This window comes from Mesoplodon mirus (assembly GCF_964341445.2).
Source record: "Mesoplodon mirus genome assembly, chromosome: 7".
In the NCBI taxonomy this organism is placed as follows: domain Eukaryota; kingdom Metazoa; phylum Chordata; class Mammalia; order Artiodactyla; family Ziphiidae; genus Mesoplodon; species Mesoplodon mirus.
Window position 1 is genome coordinate 58,313,981 of NC_138983.1, and position 22,955 is coordinate 58,336,935.

Sequence of the window (22,955 nt, forward strand, 5' to 3'; positions counted from 1 at the left end):
GTAGGAGGGACGCCCAGGAAAATGTCTATTAGGCCCCTAGCTTCTGGAGTTCTCCCCGCAAGCTAATGTGGCAACATGCCAGCAGGGTCAAATCCCACAAAGTTTCAACAAAGTTATCAGGTAAGCCTGTCAAGTCAGGAAGGGCCCAGCAACTCTGCGGTTTGCAGAACACACAGAGACTGTATCAGGAGGCACTGAGGCTGAGTAGGGTAAAGTACAGGGAGGCAGATTTCAGTTTAACCTCAAGAGCCTGATGCCTCAGTGTGGAAAGGGCTCAAGGGGCCACATAATTTGTCAGGATTAGACACACCACATTTCCATCCTCTGTCACTTACTATCTTGATGACCTTGAGCAAGCCACCCAAACTCTTCTTTCCTTCCATCAGAATATATTGGGCACCTACTAAGTACCAGCCACTGGACTGGGTCCTTGGGCTAGAATGCTGGAAAAACACAGACCTGGCCTCTGTCCTCATAAAACCTACAGCTAGGGGAGACTGACATTAAAAAAATAAGTATTGGGCCTCCCTGGTGGCGCAGTGGTTGGGGGTCCGCCTGCCCATGCAGGGGACATGGGTTCGTGCCCCGGTCCAGGAAGATCCCACATGTCACGGAGCGGCTGGGCCCGTGAACCATGGCCACTGAGCCTGTGCATCCGGAGCCTGTGCTCCGCAACGGGAGAGGCCACAACAGTGAGAGGCCCGCGTACCGCAAAAAAAAAAAAAGAGCACTGTCTTCTGTGTGAAAAATGGATTGGAGATGAGGCCAAAATGGATTCAGAGAGACCAGCTAAGAGACAGTTACAATTCTTTAAGTGCTATATGGGGGCCTGTGCTAAGGTGATGTCTTGGGCTAAGTTGATGAAAGTAAAAATTGAGAAAAGTGGACAGACTGTTGATACCAGAGACAGCTGAACAGTAAAGGTCTGGAGTTCAGAAGAGAGTTTTGGATTAGAGATCTGGAAGCCGTGGAAGAAGAAAAGGGAAATACCTAGGGGAAGAGCAGAGAAGATGGTTTAGCCTTCAGCTCAGAGGAACAATAACATTTAAGGGGATGGAAAGTTAGCAGAGGAGACAGAAAATACCAGAGAGACAGAAAGAAAACCAGGACAGTGTAATGTCACAAAATCCAAGGGGGGAAAACCTTTTTAAGAAGGAAGCAGTGTTGAGTCAACTGTGCTGATGACTGCTGAGATCAGAATCAATCCACCAGAATGAGTGACACAGAGTCACCGGTGACCTGAGTAAGAGTCACTTCAGAAGAAGGGCATGAGCCGAGGCCAGTTAGAATGGGCCAAGGGTAAGTGAAAGGTGATAAAAAAGGAAACAGGAACTTCCTACAAGTTTAGCTGTGTGTGACAGGAAATGGCTCAGTAGCTAGAAGTGAAGGTGGGTCAAAAAAGGATATTTTTGAAAAAGAACACTTAGAAGGTTAATGGGAAGAGCCCAGTAGAGGGAGAAGGTGAAGTCATGGGTGAGAAAGGAAGTCAACAGCATATCGGGTCCCTGAGCAGGCAGGAGGTGTGGAATCCAGAGCACAGGTAGGGCTGGCCTCTGATGGGAGAAAGGACACTTATTCCACTGTTACTGGAGGGAAGGAGAAGATGGGTGCAAACAGGAGCAGATCTGTAGACACGGTGTCAGGAATTGTGGGGATTCCTGTTTGGTTTCTAGTTGCTCAGGTAAACAGGAGGCGAGGTCATCTGCAGAGGATGAAGGGACAGAAGGCAGGGGTGTGAGAGGTTTGAGAGTGGAGGAGTCTTGAAACAGGTTTTACTCAAAGTGGGAGAGTAAGCTCTTCAGATGAACAGAGTCAGATTTCTCCTTTGTAGGACAGGAACACTACCCCCGGCCTCACACGGTATTAGGAAGACACACTGAGAAAACACACAAAACCCCAGCACAGGAGCTTGCATGTAGTAGGTGCTCAGGATGTATGAGTTCTAACCCACACCACTGACCATCACAGGAAATGTGTGCCATGAAAGCCTAGTGGGCTCTTCTGGTACACCCCCTCGACTAGTAAGGAGACTAATGCCCAAGGAGGAAAGCCTCACTTGAGGCCAGAGAGGGCTGGAGGCAAGGCTGAGCTGGCTGCCAGTCAGTTCAAGTACATGATTTCAGAAATACCTGTTGAAAAACTGAATAAAATACCCATTTCCAGGATTATAGTGGAGGAGATTCCATATCACAGAGTGGTCTAAGATGGCTTCAGACAATAGATGGTGTTAAGAGAGAACTGGCAATTACTCATGGTTGATGATCTGTCTTATGTCTTGCTCTGAGTGTTGAGTATGATGAAGATACAAAGACAAATTCTACAAGGACCCTGTGCTCCAGGTGATTACAGACATAAAATAAGTGGTCGTACAGCACAGCAGGACTGTACAGTAGGTACTTAATAAATGGTAGCTATCATCATTGCTGTCATCATCATCATCATCATGATCATGATGTGAGTGTTTCCCATGGGCCAGGCTACTCTGCAAAGTGCTTGACATTAACCCATTTGTTCCTTACCACAATTCTATAAGGCTGGCAATATTATTACAGCTAAGAAAACAAGATCAGAGAGGTAAAGCCACTTGCTCAAGAGTATACAGATAATTAAAAGTGGAGGAGAATTTGAAACCGGGTCTGTCTGATTCTAACCTCCTGGCTCTTTCTACTACTTCAAGTCAGATGAATGAACAGATAGTCCTGTCCTCACATTATCTGGGGCTGCTGAGGATCCAGGAAGCAGTAAATGTGGGGCACAGCAATTTGCTCAGGAGATAGAAAATGTGAGGCAGGACACCTGGCCCAATGCAGAACAATGTGTTACTACCCTGCCTGCCCAATCACTCTCGCAGAGGAGGAAGCCCCAGAAAGAAGCTTATTTCACAACCCCCCACTCCCCCACCTCCATCCCACCCCACCCCAACATGATTTTTGGGTGTGAATAGAAACCAGACCGACTGGCTGTCACAAGCTTATGACCTCACAGTAACCAGCTGGAGAACACAGACACCATCCATGATTCCCTTGAATCGACCTGACTCAACAAAACAGTTACAAATTTCTCCAAGTGAGGCAAAACAAAGAGCCATTCTACTCTAAAAAGAGTAGTGCAGAATAGTGTAAAAGGAATTGAGAATGCTTGTTAATACAATTATAAAACATCATGGTTTTATTTCTAGGAATTGCAAAATTAATTAATTACAGATCTTTTTAGGTCAAACTACTCCCAGAGGTAGACCAAGAGATGAATCAGACCTAGTTCCTGACCTGGTAATAGCTCCAAAATCAACTTTGACTCTCTGGGATAGAAGCTGTGATCACAGAACATACAAAAGACTACGAAAAATAACCAGGACTGAAAATGTGGTATATACACACAATGGAATATTACTTAGCCTTAAAAAGGAAGGAAATTCTGACACAACACATAGGTAAACCCTGAAGACATTACACTAAGTGAAATAAGCCAGTCACAAAAGACAAATACTGCATATGAGTCCACTTATATGAGGCATCTAGAGGGGTCAAATTCATAGAGACATAAAGTAGAATGATTGTTGCCAGGGGCTGGGGAGAGTGGGGATTGGGGAATTATTGTTTAATGGGTATAAAGCTTCAGTTTTGCAAAATGAAGAGTTCTATGGATGGATCATTGTGACAGTTGAAGAACAATGTAAATGTATTAATGCTACTGAACTGTACACTTTAAAATGGTTAAGATGGCATGTTATGTGTATTTTACCACAATTAAAAAAAAAACAACTAGGGCTGCTACTGGAAGTGGGCAGTGGTGCTAGTAAGGGCTGCACTCAGTCATACTCTGTACATTGTAGATGGTTGATAAATAACTGTTGCTTGAATAAATAAATGAATGAGTTGGCCAATGAATGCATGGAAAGCTGGAGTCTCCTGGCTTCCTCAAATTGTCCTCCCCAAAGCACTGATCAGATTTTGGCTTCAAGGTCAGCAATATTCTTTAAATTCAGTTGTTGTGGCTCAGGGGCCCAGGTGTTCCTAAGCAGACCAAGGCCCACTTGACCAAAGACATGGGCAGAAATAACAGAGTCTTGGATTTCTCAGGGTTGGAAAGCTCTCCAAGGTAGTGCAATCTATCCCTTTATCCCATGTTGGAGTCTCTTCTCCCATATTCCTGCCTGGTCTAATCTCTTGGCATCCTGAGCCCTAGCAGAAGGCCTGTCACTAAGTCTCAGCAATATTTGCTAAGAGTATTGGAAAACAACAAATGCGTTAACTCCTGGTGACTCACCCAGTACTATCACAAGCCATCCTAGTCTTCCTATGAACCCCCAAGACGGGAACCTGGGGAAACAGCAAACTGCTTGTCTATAGTCAGGATCAGCAAGGTCACATTCTGTTGGATAGTTTTCAGAATGACTCCTCTGAAAGAGACAGTTGGATAGACTGGCTCCTCTGAAAAGGAAAGCCATTCTCAATGTCAATTACCTAGGGAAGAGGTAGATCCGCATGTAAGATACCCTGTGGTATAGGGGAGCGGCAGCATTAGTTTTGTCAGGAACACAGGCTTTAGGTCTAGGTATCTGGAGGATTGTAGTTGTCCAGATGTGGATTCTAGGTGGTGGGTGCTAAGACGGCACCCAGTATACAGAGGTAGGCTGAGAGTTAGATGAGGCAGGGTCTGAAAGCCCTGGAAAGCAGGCAGCTGATAACTCAGATCAACCTCATTCAAATACTCACAGTTTATTTTCCTGTTATTCATCCTCAACCCTTTAATAAAGTCCGACGTGACTGTTTGATTCTGTGCTAAGAGGTGCAGGGAGGTATGTGGGTTTATCCCTGGGACAGACTGTTATCGTGGAGTGGTGGGGGTAACTAGTGAGATCCCATAAAAGGAAGGAGAGTATGAGGGGTCAGGAGCTAGTGTTTGAGGCACTCCCCACCCTAAAGAGAAATTCTCCCACCAGGTCTCTTGGTGAAGCTGGCATTTATCATTATGAGGGAATTATCTTATGGGGGATTATCACTTATAATCACTGCAGCACCCAATAATTCTTCCCAAGAGCACGGAAAGTGGCCCAGCTCAAACTGCATCTTAGGGAGGCCAATTTAATAATCCTATCTCCCAGAGGAGAAGCTAACTTGTAGATCAATTCTGAGCTCAGAAAAGGGATTCTGTAGATTGGTTATTAGGGACCCCCGCCTGAGGGAAAAAAGGCTATGCTTAAATTGGCAGCTGATAATAACCTTGGGATAAAGTTGGCAACAAACTGGGAAAATCAGAGAATTGGTCCTGTAAAAATAGAACGAGAGATAAAGAAATCACTAGAGGGTAAAGGACAGGATTCTCTGAAAGGCTGGCTATGCCACAGAAGCAGTCGCAGTGAACAGCTGCTGTTGAAAGTGGAGTTAGTAATTAGACAATCTCTGCTGTTGAAAGCGAAGTTAGTAATTAGACAGTCTCTGCTGTTGAAAGTGAAGTTACTAATTAGACAATCTAGGGTCTGGAAATCTCTTCTGGGAGTGAACTGGTTAAAGGAAGAGCTGAAGTCTACACAAATAAATGAGACAGTGAAATGTTGCTAAAACATAAGACAGCTGTTCAGAAAAGAATCTAATAGGCTGTCTATAAAGTGACCCAATACACTGTTTTCAATTTGATCCATTACAGGAAAAATAAAAATAGTCCCAGGATACTGAGAAACAAAGCCCTAGACCTAAAACTGTACTTGATTAATGTTACCCAAGATAATAGCTGAGTCTTCTGCTTAATGTGAATTGCCCTAAGCCTACCAGCCTGTGGCACGAATGAGATCACAGTAGCAGTGACATACAAATTTGCACAGCCAATAGGCCCCCACCTGCAAAACTGCCTCAGACTCAGCAAGAGTTCCTGAGGTGCCTCATATGAAGTCAGTGCCAAGCTTTCTTGTACTTCTCAACTGGTCTCCACTGATATCTGCTGCCTAAAAGCTAGGACTGGTATCTGGATGCTCCAAGAGAACCTGCTTCCCTGATATTTTCCTAGGGTTTCTCTCCAACCTGCCAAACCTCTTGCTACCTCAGAAGTAGCAAGAACTTCTGAATGCCTTTCAGTCCCCACTCATCAGACAGAACCACACTTATTTCAGCACAGAACTGGAGAAATGTCTATTAAACTTGGAGATATTCCTTCTTATGGCTGGGTCTAATAGGATGATACTCAGATGGGAAGCACTTCTGTGTTGTTCACGCAATTACAAAAAGAATGTATTACTTTTACGAACAGCAAAACAACAGACATTTTGAAAAAAAAAGAAATAAGGATATTGAGTTGGGTTTCTTACACTGGCTGTTACTTTACCTATATTTTAAGCTTGAAAAATCTCTGCATGGTCTCCACTTGGTCCTCTTGCAGCATTTCCTATCTCAGCGAAGGATCCAAGGAGTTGAGTTAGAAATGTCAGCTTTGATACCTACCTTTCTTTCCTTCATGTTTTTTCCTTCAGTCTCCAGAACCAATCTATATCCAAGTCCTGTCAACCTTACCTCCAGAATACCTCTCCAATAGTCCGTTTCTCTCACTTTTCACCATCTCTACCCTAATCCAAGTTACCTTCATCTTGCCCAGACTACTGCAATTGTCTCTTAAAGACTAAGTGGGTCACTCTGATCTGTGGACCCCTCTCCAATCTGTTCTCTACCCAAGCAGCCAGAATGATCTTTTCAAAGTGCAAATATGATGATGTCATTTTCTATCTTAGCCCCCTAGTATTTTTAGTATAAAAATCACAATCTTTCATTTGGCCTCTACGGCTTTTTCTAGCCTAGCCTTTTATTATTCCTCCAGACACTTCCACTATAATTCAGCCCTACAACCACATGAGCCTAGTTCCTTAAAATGCTCACCCTTTCTCCCACTACAGGCCTCTTACACATGCTATTTCCTCCACCTGGTATACATTTCACTTTTCACTTCATCTGGTTAACTCTACTCATTGTTCAGGTCAGCTCAATAGTTACATCTTCAGGGAAGCCATCTTTGAGCCCCAAGACTAGGTCAAATGCCACGACTATATTTGTTCATAATATTTATTACAGTTATAATTTTAATAATATAATATCATAAAGTATCATATATAATTTATTTATGTTTTTATTACTTTAATACCCATCTCTGTCACTAGACAGAGGCATTAAATAAGTATCTGTTGAGTGACTGTTAACTTCCTGCAGGTTAAAGTGATTCCTATAATAGCTTAGAGTTAAAAATTCCAGGGTACGTCTGAGATCGGTTTTCCAAATTTTAAGGAAGGAATCTCCATACATACCACTCACATCCTGAAGGATTTTGTATGGCTTATCTCTTCCATCAAACAAGTGATGCTATCCTGAACTCTCTGGAGGTGGCAGGAGGCAGTATTAAAAAGCCCAAGTGAACTCACCCCTATGGTAGACGCCATGTAGTCTGCACACATTTCTGCAAAGTCCCGCTCAAGAACACCATAGTAGAGGCCATAGAAGAGGAGAGAAATGCCAAAGTCCATGGCATCTTCTGGTTTGATCCTGTAAGGGAAGCAGCATGGCCTGTAAGGCCTGCCCTGAGATGCAACTGCTTTGGATTACTACTCTGGGACACATGTGGCAGCATCTAAAGCTGGAAGCTTTAATAGCTGGAGCAAGTGTTGGCAAACTAAAACCAAATCCAGCCTGTTGCCTATCTGTATATGACCTAGGGGTACCACCTGAACAGCCTAGGACTGGGAGCTGTGAAGACCAAGCCAGGGTATCCCTTTCTGCTCACTTCCCCACTCTGTTTCCAATGCCTGCCTCCTCTGACTGATGACCACGCCTGCAGCCCCCTAGTTGGCACCTATATGTTGGGGACTCCACTACTGGCAACTGCTACACACTAAGCAGTGGAATTTTCAGTCCGGAAGTTAGCAACTCACTACTGAATTGCCTCACCTCCAGCCAGTTGCCCAAGTTGAAATAGTTGAGCCCGGGCTTCCCTGGTGGTGCAGTGGTTGAGTCCGCCTGCCAATGCAGGGGACACGGGTTCGTGCCCCGGTCTGGGAGGATCCCACATGCCGTGGAGCGGCTGGGCCCGTGAGCCATGGCCACTGAGCCTGCGCGTCCGGAGCCTGTGCTCCAAAACGGGAGAGGCCACAACAGTGAGAGGCCCGCGTACCGCAAAAATAATAATAATAATAAAAATAAAAATAAATAGTTGAGCCCTCCAAAAGGAGGGAAGGGCACAGCAGGATCTGGGTGTCTCTGGAGCAGACAGTGAAAATGATCCCAGGGATCACCCACCCCCATCAGGCCCCTCCTTCTGAGAATGTTTCATATGATGGCAAGTGGGCACAAAGTATGTCCACCATCTGAGACAGGCCACCCAGGCAAACAGGGTGGAGCAAGGGAGGAGTTTTCTCTCATTATATAAGTATCTATATACCATCCTAGAGTTTGCCTTTTGTCCCACAAAGCCTAAAATATTTATTATTTGGCCCTTTACAAAAAAGTTTGCCAACCACAGCTTTAGAAAAGAAAGATAAAGTTAGTAAATATACACATACCAGTTACCATAAAAATTTAACTTGCATCTATACATATTCTGTATCATGTCATCAAAGTTAAATTTTGGTCCAAGTCTCCTTACTAAGGACAATAAGCCTATAATATTAGGGAGTTTGTTTCAGTAATTCCAGGGACCAACAGTTTGCAAACTTGAGTCTTTAAATGTTTATTATAGAAAACTACCTTTGTTAAAACATTTGTACCAAGAACTGTACGTGTTCACTTAAAGTTGTAAATTACATTTAGCTTAGAAAGTTGAATTTGCCCACCAATCTTATAATATTTAACCTACTAACTAGACATCATGATCTTACAGCAATTAACCTGATTAGTAGCATAAAAATGGTCAAGATTCTCAATTATGTTTTCCTCCTTATACAGTTTATCAAAGTAAACAAGAAACTGTAATTCTAGAATAAATACCTTTAAAACATAATGGAGAATCTTGGTTTTTACTTTTTTTAAAACATACAGGTTAGGAAGATATCTGGAAGTACCTTGGTTTTCTTTGATGAGGTGTGTTGACTCTACACTAATAAATTCCTGTAAATATCTGTGGAGCCTATTTATTCTTTCAGCCTGTACTACCCCTGGAAGAAAGAATTCCATGGGTGTCCTCTCATTATATAAAGTAGAACTTATTCCTTTCAGTTTCAGAGATTCTTGCCTACAGTATACCTGGGGAAGAGGCCAGTGGTCATGAATTGAAATTTGAATCCTAAATCTCTAGCTTCAGTGCAATATCCCAGGCTTAAGATTCCTCACAATCCACAGCCTACAGCTGTGGAAACCACATTTCTACTCTTTTCTGCCCTGCTTACTCACTGTACCCTCCAGTCCCAGAGTCCAGGATTACTTGGCTTCTGACTTAACTGGGGGTGGAGGAAACCTGTATGCTGATACAGACCTTTTGGAAAGCTTATGACAATATGAAGCAACAGCCAGAATTCCACTCCTGGTCATGTACCCTTAGGAAGCAACTCAGCAATGTTATCTGTGACAGCGCTGCACTGAAAAAACAACCTACATGACCAAAAATGGAGCAGGACTTAAAAGTCCACAGGTTAACTCTGTTTCCTGAGAAATCTCTTAAAGGTGGAATGTCAGCTGTGTCACAAAGTAGCAATACTTATATGTTAAACCTGACCTGTGATTAGAACACTGCATCTAGACCGGGAGAGTTTTAAACCTGATGTGTTCCTTGGAGAAGTGGGGCTTCTGGGCCTGGCTGGCTCCCACACTCATCTGTGTGGTCTCACTCCCCCTCATATCTCAGCCCTGGGACTACTGTGAGAACTCCTGCAGATGCTGCCCTGCTATTTCCTGTCTTGTATCTTTCTAGGTGGATCTGTTGCCAGGTGTGGCCAGCTGTGTCCCATGAGTTCAACTGTCTAGTTCAGGGTCGGCAAACTTTTTCTGTAAAGGTCCAGATTGTAAGTATTTTAGGTTTTGTGGCCCATATAGTCTCTGCCACAATTATCCAACTCTGCTGTTTTACTGCAAAAACAGCCACAGACAATGTGTAAACAAATGAATATGAGTGTTCCAGTAAAATATTTTGGCCTACAGAAGGTAGGCCAACTTGGCCCACAGGATGTAGTTTGCCAACTCCTACTCTCCTTGAACATAAGATCACTCAGGTAGAGTGGATGTTACAGTAAACAATACACACATGGAAAAGGAAAATGGTTCTGTTGGGGTAATGGAGTTATGAGTAACTGGCTATAATCATTATTATGCTTACTTTTGTTATTATACTTTTCCACTAAAATATAAATTCTTGGAAAGTACAACCAATGATTTGAGACTCTAACTCTGTATTATCCAGACATTCCTTTCTCTTTGCCAGCACAAATCATGGAAGGCCCACCCATCCTCCCATCCTCCAAAGCCAAGTCTCCTATCCTAGGTGCCATGTTCCCCTTGTTCATACTCAGGACCTGTCCCAGGAACAAAGGTACATCTCACCAGTCCCTCCTCCCCAAACACTAGCAAAAACGAAAGCAAAGGGTACTCACTTGAATAACAAGTTAAGACCAAAGAGGGTAAACATGACAGCCATGTAGCCAATGATGCCAGTGGCATAGCTGATTTTATAGATCAGCAGGAACCACTTATAAACCAACCTGGAGAAAGGAGAAAAAATTAGTAAAGCTTATACAGAAATACTGGCCTAAGAGCCTCTGGACCACAAGAATCCCTTACTCTCACATCAACGGGGACATCAGGCTCTTTGCTTAGGACTTTTATTGAGCAAGGCTGGTCACTCCCTCAATTGCAGAAACACCTCCAAATACAAAGCACAGGTTTTTTTTACTAAAAGATTTCTTAGAGCTTTTAATATTCTAATATGCACTTCAACTCTCCAAGAGGTGAAGACCCCATTTCCCAAACTTATTCGCCCTCGTGGGACTACTGTTCTAGGCAGTGCATTTTGAGAACATTGGTTTAGGGGAATCCAGCAGTCCTCACAAGTGGTTACCACCCACTGTGCTGAGTGAACATTGCCCCATCATCTGAAGGGACATCTCACCAGGGCTAGTGAACTGTCATCCCCTGCGGAACAGTCTGTTACTCTTATTTTCATCTAGAGATATGAAACAGAGCTCTGATGTGATTTTGCCACCTATTAACCCCACTTGCCCCCATGTATATTTTATCAGACCAGTTCTAAAAAGGCTAACTTCATTTGCTGAACGAACTGAAGTCTCTAGTTTCTAATCTCAAAAACTATGTGAAGAAACAGTGCCTAGAGAGGAAATAAGCAAGAGCTGCTTCTTACAAAGGACTGAAACAAAAGAACCTGATTAAAATTTAAATACTTTAAAAAATGTAAATAAATTTAAAAAGTAAAATAAATAATAGTGCTTTGTATTTTCCTGGTCTCAGACCAAGTGAAGAAAAGAGAAGTTTCAACCTCAAGCAAAGAAAGTATACAGCTGACCTCAGACAAGTATGACATCTCAAATTCAGGTTAGTTGGATGAGGAAGTGAAAATTAGTAACTACAGCTATGCTCAGAAGGAAACAGGTATTCTTATCAGCAAAGAGGATTCAAGGGAGGATGAATAAGAGGTAGAATTAGCTACAGGCTTTGTAACTGGGCATGGTTAATGTGAAAACTGCTTCACTCCTACGCATAGGCTAATAACAAAATGAATTATATCTAATGAGTTTGCTTCTGAATTTTTTTTTTTTTCCTGGAGGAGAAGGGATAAGGAAGGAGGCACTCAACGAATACCCTTAAATTGGATGTGTGTGCGTGATGGGGGTGGGGTGCGGTAGAATGGGGCTGTGCGATGCTCCTGAAGGAGGAGCCATGTTCCCTAGGATCCAGTGAAAAGCAGCGTGGAATCTGGTTGATTGACTGCACCTAGGATCAGAGAGGAAAGATGGTTCCCAGAATGTACCAGAGCCTTTTAAATGCTATGGAGGTAGGTCCCTAATATCAGGAGCCACTGTTCTACCTGTGAGGAGAGCTAAGGAGTAACTCAGCAATCTGCCTGGCTCCTGAGAGCTGAGTAGGTTACTGCCAACCCTGCTGGGCCTCAGGGAGAATGCTCAAGGTCCCTGCCTGGGCCTCCCTGCTGTGGCTAAACAAGGGGCGATGGCTTCTCAGGCTGGCGGAGGGACCCAAACACCTTGCAGTGTCTGCCCTCAAAGACCACAGACAGCTCCATTATCCAGGGTTTGTACTGATCAGATGGGACTGAGACACAGTGGAAAGGATGTGGCATTTTAGGTGGAACCTGGATTAAGTGAGGTTTAGTAGCTGGGTAACCCCAGATAAGTCATATCAACCTGAAACAAGTTTACTTATTTCTAAAACAGGAACCCCCTGCTACCTTTCTCACTGGATTGTACATAGTATACATAATTTCCTGGTGTATATAATATTTGCTCAATAAATGCTGCATGAATAAATGTGGGTGTTTATGAAAGTACTTTGAAATCGTAAAGCACTATCGAATGCTAGTTGTTACTGTTATCAAAAACCTCCCATGTTATAGACACATTTTCAGTCATTTTAGCTAGATGTTGAAAATGTTACTCAATGACTCTTAACATGCTTTATTACACTTTTTCTTCATATTACCCTATATGAGGTAGCAATTATTATCAGAGGTAGCAATTATTATCACATTTTTAGGGATAAAGAATTCAAGGCTGAGAAACGTGCAGTCATAGGGGTTATATAATTAACAACTGGCAGGGCTGGGGTTTCCAATCCATATCCATCTGGCTCCAGAGTCTGTATATTCTATACTGGCTTTTAATGTAAACTACCACAGCCAGAGAAGGGCTTCTGGATCACTGACTTCACCTTGCAGATAAATTTTACTTTGTAGAATGAAACTCAGAAGGCCAAAGAAAGGCTTGTAGTAAAGTGGAACATAAGAGGCATGGGAAAAAGAGCAAGTTGCAACTTGGAAAACTTTGGATCGGATAGTCACAAGTCTTGAGGCTGGCCGGTTCTTCTCTTAGGCTCTCCTGAACCTATACACACGTGTCTCACAGTACTTACCAACTGCACTAAAACAGCTGCTTTCTTGTCCATTTCCTCCATTAAACCAAGTACTCCTTGAGGACAGGGACCATGTCTTTTCCAGCTCTGTATCCCCAGTGCTCAGCACAGGGCCTGACACATAGCAGGTGCTTGTTGAATGAATGAATGAATAAATGAGAAAATCTCTTTTTTTTTTCTGTCAAGTATAGATATTAAATGATCTCACAAGCTGGTTGGGAGGATCAAATGAAAAATGCGTTTTTTTTTTTTGCAGTACGTGGGCCTCTCACTGTTGTGGCCTCTCCCGTTGCGGAGCACAGGCTCTGGACGCGCAGGCTCAGCGGCCATGGCTCGCGGGCCTAGCTGCTCCGCGGCATGTGGGATCCTCCCGGACCAGGGCACGAACCCGTGTCCCCTGCATCGGCAGGCGGACTCTCAACCACTGCGCCACCAGGGAAGCCCCGAGACATGCATTTAGAAATACAAAGAATTATACAGGGGACTTCCCTGGTGGCGCAGTGGTTAAGCATCTGCCTGCCAATGTAGGGGACATGCGTTTCAGCCCTGGTCTGGGAAGATCCCACATGCCGCTGAGCAACTAAGCCCGTGCGCCACAACTACTGAACTTGCACTCTAGAGCCCATGAACCACAACTACTGAAGCCTGCGTGCCTAGAGCCCGTACTCCGCAACAAGAGAAGCCACCGCAATGAGAAGTCCGCGCACCGCAACGAAGAGTAGCCCCCACTCGCCGCAACTAGAGAAAGCCCGCACGCAGCAGCGAAGACACAATGTAGCCAAAAATAAATAAATAAATAAATTAATTAATTAAAAAAGAAAAAAGATGTATACAGGCAGGGGCTGCTTTGTGACCAAAGAAGGAAGTATTCTTTGCTGGAAAATTGTAAATTTGCTGAGATTCATTCATTCAACAAAAATTCAGAGAATAGGCTACTATGTGCCAGACCCCCTGGTAGGGCCTGGATATACAGTGACAAACAAAATGGATGTGGTTCCTGATCTCATAGTTAGTTTAATGGGGGAGACACACACTCAAATGTGACAGAAAATCTAATTTAGAGATCAGAGAAGAGGTTACAGAAGAAAATGACAGTTATAATGAGACCACAATGACCAGGATTTGCTTAGTTATTTTGTTAGCTTTTAATATAAACAGACCTTGATGTAAACTGTAAGGTAAGCTATAGGGAAAGACTTGGAGGTTTTTATTCTGTGAATGGGGCAGGAGGTCTCCCAATCAGCTCGTTTTGGTGGGGCTTTGTGCCAAGTAATCTTGGCAGACAAAAACTGCGATTTTTTCAGTCTAACCCACCCGCCTCCCATGCATCCCAACCCGTTAGTTCAGGAAGCCTGGCTCCTTCCCACTACCCACTACCTAAAGTCTCACCTTGGGGTTGTCTGTACTAGTGGTTTTCGGGTGGCTCGGAAGGTGACAAAGGCTGTGACGGCAGAGAACAAGATCCAGATCACTAGAAACCTCCACCAATGCAGCTTCACTGTGAAATAGAGGGGAACAACCCACATCTGAAAGAGGGTCACCATCTGAAACACAAACACAAACACTTCAGCTCTAGCCAGCTCCCTCTGAAGCTCTATCTGCAAATCCAGAGCGCATCTTGTGTGTTCCATTTTAGCCTGATCCTCTCCTACATTTCCAATTTTGGATAAAGGCACCTCCTAGTGACCCAAGTTAGAAATCTGGGACCGTGCTTGACACCAACCTTTTACCCCCCACCCGACTGTTTATTGTACATATTCTTTCCTTTACATTTGAGCCCTTGCTACCCCTTACCTGGCTGACTATGACCTCTTTGTTAAGTCTCCTTGCATTTGGTGTCTCCCCTCCGATCTATCCTTCCCAGGAGCACACAGTCTTGAAGTATGTCATCCCCCTGCTTAGAACCCTCTAAGGGTCCCCAGTCTACAGGATAAGATTCAACATCCTTAGACCCAACATCCTTAGACAGGCAGTCAAATCCCCCACAATGGAGCCCCAAACTACTATTTTAAGGACCACCTTCTACCATTCCCCATGCCTATAGTCAGGTTGTTCCCCTCAGGGCAAAACATCCTTCCCACCTGCCTTTCGGCCTGTGAGTATCACATACAAGACACACAAAGCCTTCAGTCTCCTTTCTAGGCAGAATAAATCATGACTTCCTATTGCTCCAAACGCATTTTCTTTTCTACCATCTTTACAGTGCTTACCTAGAGTATGAGACTGGATTCGAATTCGTTCTCTAGCTTACTGTAACCTCCTTGAGAGCAGTGACAAGGCCACACTCATCTGATTCCTCTGTGCTAGGAAACTGTCTGGCCCATGACAGATCCTCAGTGAATTTAGATAAATGAGGGGAAAGCAAGACTAGAACCCTAAGAGGGAAGCACATTTGTTTTAAAGAGTATCTATTTTACTTTCCCTCCTTCATATCTTTACCTCAGACTTGTTAGCTACAGAGTTCCAAATGTATTAAACAATTCTGAGTCAGAAGTTTGGACCAATCACAAGTCTTCTGCTCCCCAACGTCTCCTAACTCCCTCCCCCAACCACCCAATTTTTACTAGATGTCACTCTTCTCAGGTGAGTAGCAGGTGTAAAAACAGATAATTAGCACTTAATAGAGGCTTTCTTCTTGGTATCATTAAATGAAATGAAAGGATATTTTTTTTAAAAAGGGGGGGTGGCTATAGAGAGGAAAATATTAGCTAGTTTCCTAAAGTTCCACAGAAGAGAAAACTTTTGAGAAACTATTTACTCTTGGGGATTTCTAGACTAGCGCTGCCCAGTCCAAATATAATGTGAGTCTCATATGTAAGTTTAAGTTTTCTAGGGGGGAAAGCAGGGAGGAGGTGGGAGGTCTTGGAGGGATGAATTGGGAGATTGACATATATACACTAATATGTATAAAATAGATAACTAATAAGAACCTGCTGTATAAAAATAAATAAATAAAGTTAAAAAAAGAAATAAATGATGGAGAGGGTGTGGAGAAAAGGAACCCTACTACACTGTTGGTGGGAATATAAACTGGTAAAGCCACTATAAAAAAAATAATAAGTTTTCTAGTAGCTATGCTAAAAAAAAAAGTAAAAAGAAACAGATGATCTTAATAATATATTTTATTTAACCCAATATATCTAAAATATTACCGTTTCAACATGTAGTCAATATAAAACTATCTATGAAATATTTTACCTTTTTTTTGTACTACAGCTTTAAAATCTGATGTTTATTTTATATTTACAGTATATCTCAAAAGAGACCAGTCACATTTCAAGTGTTCAGCTGCCACATGGGACTGGTGGTTACAACACTGGATAGTGCAGCTTAAAGCATCTTTTTAGTGTTAAGCTGTCTGTAGCTACTACTCTCTCATAGACTGCTCTGTGGCAAGAAAAAGCGTTAGTTTTTTAGTGTTATTTTACATATTAAAAAAAAAAAGACAGTGGAAGAGAATGGTGAGCGGCCACTTTGCTTTAGAGCTTCCAGTGCTGTGTGCCCACTGGTCAGCGAACAATGTAGCCTCAGTACCAATTCCACTGTACAGGAACCTGCAGTTGACTCTGAATGAAGCATTCTAAAATATTCCGGCCTTACAAAAAAAAGTGTGAAAAGCACCAGGATGTACGAACAAACGGCTACCCAAATAATGTTCCAGGTGACATTCTAGGAGATACTTGGAGACCAGGAAAAGACATCACAACAAACAACTGCAGATTATTTAAACTAGGGGATAAGGCAACCAGAATCATGACACTAAAAGCGGGGTAGATGAAGGTGGGTATGGAAAGAAGGGCTACAGGGTCTTTAGCCTTCACACTGTTTGCTTTAACAGGCTCATGGGGGTGTTTACAAAACAGTAGGCCCAGAAACTAGAGAAGAATTAAATCACATGGCCTGGTCACATGTGTCCGCTCTGAGAAAGAACAGGAATTCCTACCTCCTTTGAGGTTTTCCAAAAACTTGGCTGTTACATAAAAACCACCAGCCTGCCCTAATAAGCCTCTTTCCCACTCCCCATCAATCACCAATAGCATGTTCTTGCGGGGGAATCCAGTCAAGATAATTTTCCCTACGTGAGCTGCAGCTCTGCATATTTTGGGTGTGGTGAGAGGCAGAGGACCTGGATTCTATTCTGGGTTGAACAAAGACATAATTAGGAGTAAGTCTGGGCATCGGTGTAAAATGAATGGAAAATCTTGCCTCATTTTGTAACGTTCAGGCTTGAAACTTTAAGGGTGTAAAGCTACTCAACTTACACATCATGGAAGATAAGAGAGGAGGGGGGTGGGTAGGAAAGGGAAGGAAAGAAGGAGATTTAGGGACAGGATTAGGCTCTTTGAAACCAGATGGCCCAGTAGAAGCCCAGCAAACCTGGATTCTAGTTCTGTTCTGCCTCCAACTCAGTAGGTCACCCTAAGGAGGGCCTTCCTCCTTAAAGGAAGGGTTTGACTTGATTTTCAAACTCCTTCAAGCTCTAGCACGCTAAGGTTCTGTTAGGCAGCCTTGTATCTCAGACTCCCTGGGAGAGTGAAGGCAGCCTTCACTCATTCATGTAAGTACTTACTTTGCATTTCATGAGAAGAGGAATGCAGAAATAAATAAACGTGACCTCTAGTCCCTGTCCTCAAGGAGCTAACAGTCTAGCAGCAGGAGAATAACATAGATCAAACCCATATTTTAACGATTCTATGAATCCTTACACCCTTTCTAAAGAAGTACAAATAGAAATCATTAAAGAGCAAATGAACAAAGCAGAATGCAATAATATAGTGAAATGAACAGTGATTTTAGAATTAAACAGTTCTAGATATGAATCCCAATATGGCTATTTACTCTGTTACCTTAGGCAAGTCACTTAACTCTGACAGCCTGTTTTCTGAACTGTAAATGAGGTAAACAGTACCTACTCTCATCAGGCTGTATAGGTCATGGGAGTTAATACATGGAAAACTTTTAGAACAGTACCCAACAAGGCAAGCATTCAATATAAGTAATATAATAAATATAATGTAAGGATTCAATATAATAGCTCTTATATTTCAATAGCAGCAATGTATATAAAACAACAAGCATAGTTGCATAGTAAGCATTAAGTAAACGAGAGCTCTTATTATGGCTTCACATGATCAAAAATTAATAAAGCCACATATATAAGGGAGCAAAGATTGCAATGAGATAACCAAAATAATCAACATATTAAAGGTGGTGGGGTTATAGCAATTTCTTTATAATGTTTAATTTGTCCTTTCCAGGAAAAATAAATGATCCAAAAACCCAAACCAAGGATTTGAAGCCATTTTCAGGTATCGAGACACTCTGTGCCAGGGAGGCTTGAAAGTCAGATTCTCTTCAAGGCCTTGAAAGCAGCTGCTGGGGTGAGAGCTCAGTGCCTGACAAGCAGCAGGCAGAGGGGCCGGGTGAACACAATAGTCTACCATGGGGAAAATGGTAAGTTACAATTTTGCCTGGTTAATTTACTTGTGTCTGCTGTAGTATTTATTGGCATTTTGCTTAATAAATAAATTGAAGCTTCCTCAAGGAAGGCATTTTTAATCTTTTTTTTTTTTTTTTTTTTTTGCGGTATGTGGGCCTCGCGCTGTTGTGGCCTCTCCCGTTGCGGAGCACAGGCTCCGGACGCGCAGGCTCAGCGGCCATGGCTCAGGGGTCCAGCCGCTCCGCGGCATGTGGGATCCTCCCAGACCAGGGCACGAACCCGTGTCCCCTGCATCGGCAGGCGGGCTCCCAACCACTGCGCCACCAGGGAAGCCCCAAGGAAGGGCATTTTTAATAGCTAGCTTGGCAATAAATGGCTGAAAGTTACTCAAGATACTCAGAACAATAGCAGGAACTCTGGTGCCACCTGGTGGCGACACATTTGGTTCGATTGTTTGCTCAACCAAGTGCCTGTACGTGATGCTGTGTGAAAGGCACAAAATAATGGGAAGCCATGGCCCTAACTTCTCTTCCAGATTTTGGGGTGATGAGACATAAATGCATGAATTGGGCAGCCATGCAAAGCACCAGGCGCTCCTATGGGAGTTCAGAGGAGAGATGTAGCAGTGTGGTCAGGAGCTGTCAAGGGGAGACTGACTGGAAATGGCAGAGCTCTGGTTCTGAAGGAGGCTTCATTATGGCGTGTGTGCGTGCATGTGCGCGCGTGTGCGCACGTGTGTGTGTGTGTGTGTGTGTGTGTGTGTGTGTGTGTGTGAAAGTCATTCATCCTTCTCTCCCTGAATCTGAAAATATGAAGCTGAAGTGAAGACTAGCCTGAAACTCACTCACTGATTCATTCAGCAAACATTTGCTGAGGAACAATCCCAGCTTCTCTGATCTGGAAGATAAGAATAACAATATCCCACTTCTCTCTCCACAAGGCTACACAGTTGAAATGATGATGTTAGATGCTAACAGTAAGAGCTAGCCCAATTTAAATGGACTGTCTTTGTTTTAGATTTCTTTCATCTCAGAAACTGTAATTCACAAAAAGTCAAAAAAGAGGTCTCAGATCACATCCTTCTCTGGGCACCAGCTCCCCTGTTAGTGCACTGATGCTTGGCACCTCCGACTTCCAGCATTCTCATCACTTCTGTATCTTCCTGCGTTATGGGGGCAGGGCCACCCGCCTTGCTTGACTGAAGAGGAATACTGAGGGTGAAATGAAAATGACAAGCCCAGGTAGCTGAACAAAGTCAGAGACTCACAGCTTGAATCAGCGTGAAAAAAATGCTGATAAATGTACAGAGATCAATTGGAAGAAGGTGTCTGGGATATGCTCTACAGCTCTGGTCAATATTTTCATTAATGATTTGGATGAAAATACAAAGGATCTGCTTACCACACTGTGAGGAGTACAAAGCTTGGGAAGGAGAGAGAAGCAAGGCAGTGAACATGGGAAACAGAAACAAGATCCAAAATGAATAAAGCTCATTCCTAGAGTTCTTCTAGCTCTAACATGCTGTGACCTGATAAGCTGAAATGAAGAACCAAAACCTTACAATGAAACCTCACCAACTACCCAAGTATAGGTTGGGGAAGGACTGGCTTAACAGCAGCTCATGTGAAACAGATCTAGGGGTTTCACCTGACCACAAATTGCCAGGGAATATACGCCAACAGGGCCATTACCAAAAAAGCCAAGGCAACACTACGCTGTTTAACTAAGAATAAACCCAGATGAAGGAGGCAGCAGCTCCACCATTCTCTGCTCTGTCAAAGCAAACTTGGGCCCTGAGGTCAGGTCTTAGGACCACAATGTAGAAAGAACAGTGATGAATAAGCATGACCACAACGGAGCAGCCAGGACTACAAAGGGTCTGGAAACCAAATCACATTAGGAAGAGCTGAAGGCACTGGCATATTAGGCGTGGACAAAACTACAGGAAGCCATGGCTATTATCTGAAGATCATCCAGAGGCCCAGCAAACAGATATAATACCACAGTTTCTGTGACCTGGTAAGACCCCACATATTGCTGAAATATTCTACAGGGCAGAAACTTGGTTGGCAATTACCTCCTACCACACCCCTGGCAAATGGTCAACCTTACCACATGAAGCAGGCATTCCAATGATAACAAATGCGCTAGATAGTTCTTTCCCGATGCTGACCTGAAAAGACTCTGCCTTTGCCTCCCCCTTCTGCCTCTGGGTCAAACTCTTGTCCTTCAGAGAAGCACAGAGTAAATTTACTCCCTGCTTACTCTCTTAATTTTATGTCTTTTTTTTCCAGGTCTTCTCCTCTTCAGGCAAAAGAGTCACTCAAGCAGTCATTTAATAAACATTTACTGGACACCAGGCTAAGGACTGGGGAATTCAAAGATAAAATACAAAACCGCCTCAAGAAGGAGAAGGCTACTGAGGAGAAACAAGTAACTATAATCCAGAATTATAAGTGCTATAATGGAGCAGGCCCTGGTGGCCAAGAAAGTAGAGTAGAGGTGCTTCACTCAACGTGGAGGAATCAAGGAAGGCTTCCTGAAGAAAGCAACCTACCATCTCCGTCCTGATGGTCCAATAGGTGCAGGTGGAGAAAGGTATCATGATGCAGGGACATGGTATACCTGAGAGTACAACTAGTACCCGAGGGAGGTGTGAGAGATGAGCCTAAAGAGGTAGGCAAGGCTCAGAGGAGGCTGATCACACTTAGGAGTTTTTATTATATTCTGAGGAGAAAAGTTTTTCTTTCTCATAAGAAGTGGATTACAATCCTTTACCATCTTAGCATTCTCTAGCCACATTCTAGTAACCCTCTTAATGTCTTGGTCTGAGAAAAATCTATAGAACTTTAAAGATTTCCAGGTAGGAGATTTTGCCACTCATCCATTCCAGGAGGAAACAGCAGTTCAGGGGATAGGAGCCTGAAAAGATACTATATTTGGTAACAGACAGACATGATGAAAGCTTCTACTTGGAGATCTTTAAAAATAGGATACTTTTCCAGGCATAAACTTACTCCTTCCCCTAACATCCCTGAGGGAGCTAAGGAGCAAGTAAGATTAGATTCTCTGAAGAGATGATGAAAACTGAGCTACAGAGAAGCCAAACAGCAAGTGTGGCCTGGGCTAGGCTGCCAATCCAGATCTTCTGTCTCCCAAGTTCTGCCTCCCAGCATCAGTCACTAAGTTGGGGGGAAACCCTGAGGAGGCAAGACAATGTAGAGCAAAGGGAGGTGGTTGTGAAACTACCTGAAATCCAAGAAAAGGACTTGGGCAAAAATTATTAAAGGAAAAATCAGGGGAGTTAAAAACAGAAATGACCATGGCAGAACTGACAACAATTTCCTGAAGCTTTTGGAAACCTCAAAAAATGGTTGAGTACTCTATGGAAAAGAGCACTTAACCAAGAACCAGATTTTACATCTGGCTCTCCAGCATAAATTTAAAGGTCATGTGCTCCTGATAAATCACTTCAGGATTCTGCACTTTGGTTTACTAATCTGAAAAATGGAGACAAATCCTTATCCTATCTTATAAAGCTATTTGTTGTGAGGTTCCGAAGAGAGAACAGATGAGAAAAGTATTTTTTTAAAATCAACAAGTTCAAAACTCTAAGCAGTTTAAGGTATTATTACTATTGTTGCTGAAAAGAACAGTACCTGAAATTTAAATACAGAAAACTGTAAGATCACTTGTTCCCAACAGCAGTTAATTTAGACTAAGTTTCTCTTCTTTTAAAGTGAAGTTTCTTTTCTTTGAACTCCTAAGTTACAGAGAGAAGTTTGATACTTTTCACAGTGAAACCAGTAGGTTGGCATACTTGCTCATAATCAATCTCATGGCTGGCAACATCCATGCTGCTCTAGGTCCTAGAGTCTAGGACAGTGTTTCTCACTGGGAGTGAATTTTCTCCCCAGGGGACATCTGGCAATGTCTGGGGACATTTTTGGTTGTTACAGTTGGGGGAGGCGTGTTACCAGCCATCTGGTGGGTAGAGGCCAGGGCTGCTGCTACTGCTAAACATCCTACAATGTACAAGATAGCGTCCCAAAAAAATAAAGAATCATTTGGCCAATATGTTAATAGTCTCCCTACTGAGAAACCTGGTCTAGGAGAACAGAGCTAGTGTTTTTCTACTTAGCAGTCATGGGTGCCCAATGGAAGGCTGGGTCACCAACCAGCCCTAGTGAAGAACAGAAAATCTCATTCAGTTTGAGAGAAACAGAGCCTTATCAATTAATTCCACCATTTCTTGGCATGCCATAAGAAGCATTTTTTGGAAAGCTCTGACAGCTAATCTCAAACAGCTCATATTTCTACTACTCAACAACAAACCCAGTGCCTCTCCTTTACACAACATTCTTGTGGGAGTTGTTTTGTTCTGGTTCTTTTTTATTCCCATTCCTCACTCCACAGACATTCTAATGTGTTTAATATATATTTTTTTGATTTATTAA

The 22,955-nt window shown here is 43.1% G+C and overlaps 1 protein-coding gene across 4 annotated transcripts in view; it reads right to left on the reverse strand.

The window, feature by feature from the left end:
• RNF121 (ring finger protein 121) overlaps nucleotides 1-22,955 on the reverse strand; it is an 85,558-nt gene that overhangs the window by 7,138 nt on the left and 55,465 nt on the right. For all 4 annotated transcript variants that reach the window (XM_082626746.1, XM_082626744.1, XM_082626743.1 and 1 more), the window contains 3 exons: nucleotides 14,448-14,602; nucleotides 10,553-10,660; nucleotides 7,400-7,520 (listed from right to left, as the gene is read on the reverse strand). In XM_082626746.1, coding sequence (XP_082482872.1) covers nucleotides 7,400-7,520; nucleotides 10,553-10,660; nucleotides 14,448-14,602 — 384 coding nt within the window. The remainder of the gene's footprint in view (nucleotides 1-7,399; nucleotides 7,521-10,552; nucleotides 10,661-14,447; nucleotides 14,603-22,955) is intronic.